This window comes from Arachis hypogaea, chromosome 13, assembly GCF_003086295.3.
Source record: "Arachis hypogaea cultivar Tifrunner chromosome 13, arahy.Tifrunner.gnm2.J5K5, whole genome shotgun sequence".
Taxonomy (NCBI): Eukaryota; Viridiplantae; Streptophyta; class Magnoliopsida; order Fabales; family Fabaceae; genus Arachis; species Arachis hypogaea.
The window spans coordinates 146,262,731-146,271,558 of record NC_092048.1 but is presented as its reverse complement, the minus strand read 5'-3'; the positions used below and the strand labels follow the sequence as shown (position 1 = coordinate 146,271,558).

Sequence of the window (8,828 nt, the reverse complement as noted above, 5' to 3'; positions counted from 1 at the left end):
AAGAAAACCATAAGAAAACCCTAGAAAATCCTAGAAAAGCCCTCGAAAATCTTAGACAACCCTAGAAAACCCTGGAAAATGCTAGAAAACCCTAAGAAAACCCTAGAAAAACCTAGAAAAATCCTATAATATCCTAGAAAACCCAAGGAAAACCTTAGAAAATCCTAGAAAACACTAAGAAAACCCTAAAAAATCCTAAAAAAACCTATAAAACCTTAAAAAATCCTAGAAAACCCCCCGAAAATACTAGAAACTCTAAAAAACCATCAAAAACCCTAGAAGATCTTAGAAAACACTAAAAACCCTAGAAACCTTTAGAAAACCTTAGGAAATCCTAGAAAAGCCCTAAAAAATCCTAGAAAAGCCTTAGAAGATCCTAGAAAACCCTATAAAATCCTAAGAAAATCCTATAAAATCCTATAAAAATCTAAAAAACACAAGAAAACACTAAAAAAAACCCTCGAAAATCCTAAAAACCCCTAAAAACCCTAAGAAAACCCTAGAAAATCCAAGAAAATCCTAAAAAACCCTACAAAATCTTAGAAAACCATAAAAATACTAGAAAACCCTAAAAAAATCCTCAAAAATCCTCGAAAACCTAAAAAACTCTAAAAAATCCTATAAAACCCTAAGAAAACCGTAGAAAACTTTAGTAAATCATAGAAAAACCTAGAAAACCCTAAGAAAATCCTATAAAACCCTAAGAAAATCCTAGAAAAACCTTAAAAAACCTTATAAAATCTTAGAAAACCCACAAAAATCCTAGAAAATTCTAAAAAAACCCTAGAAAAAACTTAGAAAAACATAAAAAACCTAGAAAACCCTAAAAAAATCCTCGAAAATCCTAGAAAACCTAGAAAACTCTAAAAAAACCCTATAAACCACTAAGAAAACAGTAGAAATCTTTAGTAAACCATAGAAAAACCTAGAAAACCCTTAAAAAAACCTTGTAAAATCCTAAGAAAATCATAGAAAACCCCTAGAAAACTTTAGAAAATCCTAGAAAAACCCTAGAAAATCCTAAAAATTCAAAGAAAATCCTAAAAAACCCTAGAAAATCCTATAAAACTCTAGAAAACCCTAGAAAAATCCTCGAAAGCCCTAAAAAATCCTAATAAACTCTCAAAAACCATAGAGAATCCTAGAAAACACTAAAAAATCGTAGAAAACCCTAGAAAATAATAGAAAACCCTCGAAAAACACTAAAAACCACTCGAAAATACTAGAAACCCCTAGCAAATCCCTAGAAAATCCTAGAAAACCCAAGAAGACCCTAAAAATACTAGAAAAACCCTAAAATCCCTAGAAAATCCTAAGAAAACCCTCGAAAATACTAAAAACCTAGCAAACTCTGAAAACCACTAGAAAATCCTAAGAGAACTATAGAAAAATTTAGAAAATCGTAGAAAAACCAAGAAAACCCTAAAAAACCTTAGCAAAACCCTGGAAAAACCTAGAAAATCTTAGAAAACTCTAGAAATCCATAGAAAACCCTAAGAAAACCCTAGAAAAACCTATAAAACCTTAGAAAACCCTAAAAAATACTCGAAAACCCTACTAAATCCTAAAAAACCCTAGAAAACCATAGAAAACATAGAAAACCGTAAAAAACGCTAGAAAACCCCAAGAAAATCCTATAAAACTCTAGAAAATCCTTTAAAACCCCTAGAAAACCTTAGAAGATCCTAGATAACCCTAGAAAATCCTAGAAAGCCCGAGAAAAACCTATAAAACCCAAGAAAACTCTCGAAAACCCTAGAAAACCCTAGAAGGCCCTAGAAATCCCAAGAAAATTCTAGAAAACCCTAGAAAAATCTTAAAAAATCTAGAAAAACATAAAAAAACCTTAGATAATCCTAGAAAACCCAAAGAAAACTCTAGAAAAGCCTAGAAAGACCTAGAAAACTTTAGAAAATCCCTTGAAAACGGTAAAAAACCCTCAAAAACCCTAAGATACCCCTAGAAAACCCTAAAAATCCCTAGAAAATCCTAGAAAAATCTAAAAAACCCTAAAAACCCAAGAAAATCACTAGAAATCCCTAGAAAACCCTAGAAAAATCCTAGAAAACTCGAAAAACCCTAAAAATCCTAGAAAACCCTAAAAAACCCTAGAAAATCCTAGAAAATCCTAGAAAAACTTGATAAAACCCACGAAAACAAAAAAAACCCTCGAAAACCTTAGAAAACCTAGAAAACACTAAGAAAATCCTGGAAAACCCTAGAAATTCCTAGAAAACCCTAAAATAACCCTAGAAGACCATGAAAAGCCCTAAAAAATCCAAGAAATCCCTAAGAAAATCCTCGAAAACCCTAGAAATCCTAGAAAACTCTAAAAAACCCTAGAAAACACTAGAAAAATCTAGAAAATCCTAAGAAAACCCTAGAAAACCCTAAGAAAACCATAGAAAATCCTATGAAAACCTAAAAAAACCATAGAAAATCCAAGAAAAACCTATAAATCCCTAGAAAACCCTAGAAAATGTGCAAAAATCCTAGGAAATCCTAAAAAACTGTCGAAAACCCTAAAAATCCTAGAAAACCCTAGAAAAAAAAGTAGAAATCTTTAGAAAACCCTAGAAAAATGCTAGAAAACACAAAAAAACCTTAAAAAATCCTAGAAAATCCTAAAAAACCTAAGAAAATCCTAGAAAATTCTAGAAAAACCTATAAAATGCTAGAAAACCCTAGAAAAACCCTCGAAAACGCTAAAAAAATCCTAAAAACCATCTAAAACCCTATAAAACATAAGAAAACCCTAGAAATCCCTAAAAATTCCTAGAAAACCATAGAAAATCCTAAAAACCCTAGAAAATACTAAGAAAATCCTAAAAACCCTAGAAAAATATAAAAACCCCTAAAAAACCCAAGAAAATACTAAAGAATTCTAGAAAATTCTATAAACTCTAAAAAACCCAAAAAAACTCTAAAAAAATCATAGAAAAACCCTTGAAAACCCTAGAAAACTCAAGAAAACTCAAGAAAACCCTAGAAATTCTTAGAAAACCCTAAAATAACCCTAGAAGATCCTAGAAAATCCTAAAATATCTTAGAAAACCCTAAGAAAATTCTCGAGAACCCTAGAAAACCTAAAAAACTCTAAAAAACCCTAAAAACCCAAGAAAATCATGAGAAAACCCTAAAAATCGTAAAAAATATAGAAAACCCTAGAAAACACTAGAAAAACTTTAGAAAATCCTAAAAAATACAAAAAATTCTATAAAACCCTTGAGAAACCCTAGAAACCCTAGAAAACCCTAGAAAACCCTAGAAATCCTAGAAAATCCTAAAATAACCCTAAAAACCCTAAAAAACCTAAGAAAATACTAGAAAACTTGAAAACTCTAAAATACCCTAGAAAACCCTAGAAAATCCTAGAAAAAAGCTAGAAAAACCGAAGAAAACCCTAGAAAACCTAAAAAAACCTTAGAAAACCCTATAAAACACTAGAAAATCCTAGAAAAACCTATAAAACCCTAGACAACCCATAAAAAATGCTCGAAAACCTTGGAAAACTTCTAGAAAACTCTAAGAAAACCCTAAAAACCCTCAAAATTCCTAGAAAACCATAAAATAACCCTAGAAGACCCTAGAAAACTCTAAAAACTCTAGAAAATCCTAAGAAAAACCTCGAAAATCCTAGAAAACCTAGAAAACTCTAAGAAACCCTAGAAAATTCAAAAAAAATCTAGAAAGCTCTAAGAAAATCCTAGAAAACCCTAAAAATGCTAAAAAACCCTAAGAAAATTCTAGAAAGACCTTGAAAACTTCTAGGAAACCCTAGAAAATCCTAGAAAAACCCAAAAAAACCATATAAAACACAAACAAACCTAGAAAACATTAAAAAAACCCTAGAAAATCCAAAAAAAATCCTAGAAAACCATAGAAAAATCCTGAAAAATCCTAGAAAATCCTAGAAAATGCTAGAAAACCCTGATAAAACCCTGAAAAATCCTAAAAACCTATAAAATCTTATAAAACCCTAGAAAAACGCTCGAAAACTCTGGAAAATCGTAAAAAAACCTTAGAAAACCCGTAGAAAATCCTAAAAAAACTTAGAAAAACATAGAAAACTTTAGAAAAATCCTAGAAAACACTAGAAAACCCTAGAAAATCCTAGAAAATACTAAAAAACCCTAGAAATCCTAGAAAAACCGAGAAAACCCTTGAAAACCCTAGAAATCCTATAAAACCCTAAAACATCCTAGAAAATCCTATAAAAATCTAGAAAACTCTAAAAAAAACTCTAGAAAACCTTAAAAAACCCTCAAAAATCCTTGAAAACCCTAAGAAAACCCTAGAAAACCCTAAAATAACCCCAAAAAACCCTAGAAAACCTTAGAAAATACTAAGAAATCCCTAGAAATCCCTAAAAAATCCTAGAAAACTTAAAAAATACTAGAAAATTCTAAAAAAACCCTAGAAAAACGTAGAAAATCGTAGAAAAACCTTAGAAAACTCTAGAAAATACTAAAAATCCTAGAAAACCGTTGAAAAACCTTAGAAAGGCATAGAAAAACCTAGAAAACCCTAAAAAATTCTATAAAATCTTAGACCCCTAGACCCTAGACCTTAGACCCAAAAAAACCCTAGAAAATCCTAAACGTATAAAATCATAGAAATCCTTAGAAAAACCTAAACATATAAAACCTTAGAAAATCTTAAAAAAACTCTAGAAAACCTTAGAAAATCCAAGAAAATCCTAAAAATGCTAGAAATCCCTAAGAAAACCATAGAAAAACATTGAAAATCCTTAGGAAACCATAGAAAATCCTAGAGAAACCCTAGAAAACCCTATAAAACACTAAAAAAACTTAGAAAACAATAAAAAAATCCTAGAAAATCTAGAAAAACCCTAGAAAATCCTAGAAAACACTAAAAAACCCTCTAAAAACCTAACAAAATCTTAGAAAATCCTAGAAAATCCTAGAAAATCCTAGAAAATCCTGAAAACCCCTCAAAAATCCTAGAAAACCCAAAAATAACCCTAGAAAACTCTTAAAAAGTCGTGAAAAATACTAAGAAAACCCTCAAAAACTCCCACACAACATAGAAAACTCTAAAAAAACCCTAGAAACCCCTTGAAAAACCTATTAGAAACCTAAAGAAAACCCTAGAAAATCATAGAAAAACCTAAAAATCCTTGAAAAACTATAGAAAATGCTAGAAAACCCTAAAAAATACTAGAAAATCGTAAGAAAACTCTAGAAAACCCTTAAAAACCCTTAGAAAACCCTAGAAAATCGTATAAAAACCCCACAAAACCCTAGAAAAACCCTAGAAAACCATAGAAAAATCTTGAAAATCCTAGAAAATCCTAAGAAACCCTAGAAAATTCTAGAAAAACCTATAAAACCATAAAAATTCCTAGAAAAACCCTCGAAAACGTTATAAAATCCTAAAAATCCAAAAAAACTCTAGAAAATCCTAGAAAATCCTATGAAAATCCTATATATCCATAAAAATCCCTATAAAACCCTAGAAAACTAAAAAAAACCCTAGAAAACTCTAAGAAAACACTAAAAACCATTGAAAACTCCAGAAAATACTAAAAAAGCTTAGAAAATCCTAGAAAATCATATAAAACCCTAGAAAACCTCAGAAAAATACTCGAAAACCCTAAAAAACCATAGAAAACTCTAGAAATCCCTATAAAACCCTAAAATAATCCTAGAAGACTATAGAAAACCTTAAAAAACCCTAAGAAAACCCTCAAAAATACTAAAAAAATTTGAAAACTCTAAAAAATCCTAGAAAACCTTCGAAATTCTTAGAAAACCCTATAAAACCCTGAAAAAATCCTAGAAAACCCTAGAAAAAACTAAAAACCATAGAAAAACCCTAAAAAATCCTCAAAAACTCTAAAAAATACTGGAAAACCCTAACAAAACCCTAGAAAAACTTTGAAAACCGCTTGGAAACCCTAGAAAATCCTAGAAAACCCTATAAAACAGTAAAAAAACCTAGAAAACATTTAAAAATGATAGAAAATCTTAGAAAAACCCGAGAAAAACCTTGAAAAACCCTTGAGAATCCTACAAAACATTAAAAAAATACTAGAAAATCCTAGAAAAACTTATAAAATCATTGAAAAATGCTCAAAAACCCTAGAGAATCCTAAAAAAACCGCCGAAAACCCTAGAAAACCATAAAAATCCTAGAAAATCCATAGAAAAACGTAGAAAACCCTAGAAAACATAGAAAACCGTAGAAAAACCTAGAAAAACCCAAGAAAACACAAGAAAACTCTAGAAAATCTCTAGAAAACACAAAAAAAAACCTAGAAAACTCTAGAAAATAGTTAAAAATCCTAGAAAATCCTAGAAAACCATAGAAAAACCCTAGAAAACCCTAGAAAATCCTAGAAAACCCTAAGAAACCCCTAAAAAATCCTAGAAAAACCCATAAACCCTCGAAGACACTAAAAAATCCTCGAAAACCTAAAAAACCCTAGAAAATCCTAAAAAACCTTAGAAAAAATTTACTAAATCCAAATTTCACATTTATATTTTCAAAATAATATTTTTATATTTTCGAAATATTTCGGACAATTAAATTATTATTTTATTCTAATTAATCGGTTTATTATTTTATTCTAAAATCTGGTTCTTACGGTTTGCGATTCTACTATTGTCTAATTCAATGGTGTGATCGGAAGTTGTCTGAGGAAAAAACGTCCATCCTATTAAGTGATGGAATTTTGCATGATCATCAAGTCATGTTTGGGCTACATGGTAATGAACGAATTGCAATCCATGACATCTCAATTAACTTTCTAAACATTTCATATCTACTTCTCAACAACGAAGAATTAAGGGATTTAACCTTGATTGACATTTTGAACAAATCTTGAACAACAATGAAAAAAGCTTGCACGATTATCCAACCATGCCATTTCCATCAGGAGATACCGACCATCTTAGGACGCGGAACAAAATGATTTTTGATGAGTTAAATTATGATTGTGTTTGGTTAGAAAAGCAACATAATGACTGCCTCTCGATATTAATTGTCGAGCAAAAGGGGGTATATGATAAAATCATGAGCTTTACGGGCAGTCAACATGGATGTGTGTTCTTTTTGTATGGCCATGGAGGTACAGAAAAATTTTTCTTTGGATAACTTTAGCTTTAGCACTAAGATCACATGGACAAATAGTGCTAACTGTTGCATTTAGTAGCATTGCCTCTCTACTGTTACCTGGAGATCGAACTGCACATTCTAGGTTTACCATACCATTAACTCCAAATGAGTTCTCTACTTGCTACATTAAGCAAGGAAGTCCATTAGCATAATTAATTGTAACAGACGAAGCTCCCAAGATGAGAAAATTTTGTTTCGAGGCATTGGATAAGAAATTGAAGGATTTGATGAGATTCAAAGATGATCATAACCAGCACTTCCTGTTGGAGGTAAAACAATTGTTTTCGGCGGAAATTTTTGGCAAATTTTGCCTATGATCCCAAAAGGAACAAGATATGACATTGTTAATGTGTCTTTAAACTCTTCATACCTATGGCAACATTGTGAAGTATTAAAGCTCATTGTAAACATGCGACTGCAATCTACCATTACAGATGGTCAGGTAGAAGGTTTAAAGCAATTTGTTGAATGGATAATTTAAGTCGGCAACGGAATATCTGAAAGAACATGTGATGGCTGCAATAGCATTAACATACCGCCTGAATTCCTTATCACTGATTATAGTGATCCTATTTAGGTCATTATCGAAGTAATCTATTCTGATTACATTGCTGACATGTGTAACGAAAGTAACTTGAAAGGTCACACTGTCTTAGCTCCTACGATTTATGTTGTAGATGAGGTAAATGATTACATGACTGCAATGAACAGCAATGAATGCAAGACCTATGTTAGTTCCAACAAATGTCTGTTCAAAGGAGGTAGCAATGAAATTCAAGCTATGCACACACCAGAATTTTTAGCAACAATTAAGTGCTTGAGAGTTCCAAATCATGAATTGAAGCTCAAGATTGGTTGTCCTGTGATGCTTATTAGAAATATTGATCACTCATCAGGCCTTTGCAATGGTACCAAGTTGATAATTACAAGACTTGTAGATAAAGTTATTGAAGCAAAATTGTTAAATTCCAACGACTCCGTCAATAAGGTATTTATTCCTATAATGACACTCACACCGTCAGATGCCAAGCTACTCTTAGATTCCAATGGAGACAATTTCCCATTTTGCTATCTTACGCAATGACAATCAACAAAAGTCAAGGACAATTCTTGAATCACGTGGGATTGCTATTAAAAAAATGTCTTCGCTCACGGTCAATTTTATGTTACCATCTCGAAAGTCACAAATAAAAAGGAGTTGAAAATTATAATTGCTCATGATGAAAACACAAATAAAACAGAAAATGTTGTTTACCTTGAAATCTTCAGAAATATATGACAATGCATTCAGCATCAGATATATTTTTATTATTACATAATTCTTCTATGCACTCATTTTCATTTATCCAACCCTAACTATTTATCTATAACTTTATTACTACAACCTTATATCATTTTCATATTTTTACAGTTTTTCTTTGCAATTGTTAGCAACTATAACTTATTAACTCACAACTATTTATCCTACGTTCAAACCATTATTTCTTCCATTACAATATTTTTTCAATATTCATATTTAATACAAGTGAGACCTTACTCAATCAATTTGATGGAATTATATTTTAAATGCTTTAAGCTATTATTCATATTATCATTGCATATACAAATAATACTAGAATAGTCTAATATTCTTCATGTCTCCCTTTTTTTTTCTTTATTGAAATGCTTACAATTTACTTCAAATTTTA

General features: G+C 30.8%; 1 protein-coding gene across 1 annotated transcript; it reads left to right on the top strand.

The window, feature by feature from the left end:
* The first annotated feature begins 7,549 nt into the window (after nt 1-7,549).
* LOC140177796 (uncharacterized) lies at nt 7,550-8,224 on the top strand. The gene is made up of 2 exons (XM_072210970.1): nt 7,550-7,582; nt 7,718-8,224. The coding sequence occupies exons 1-2, from the start codon at nt 7,550-7,552 to the stop codon at nt 8,222-8,224; spliced, it is 540 nt and encodes a 179-aa protein (XP_072067071.1).
* Nucleotides 8,225-8,828: the final 604 nt, after the last annotated feature.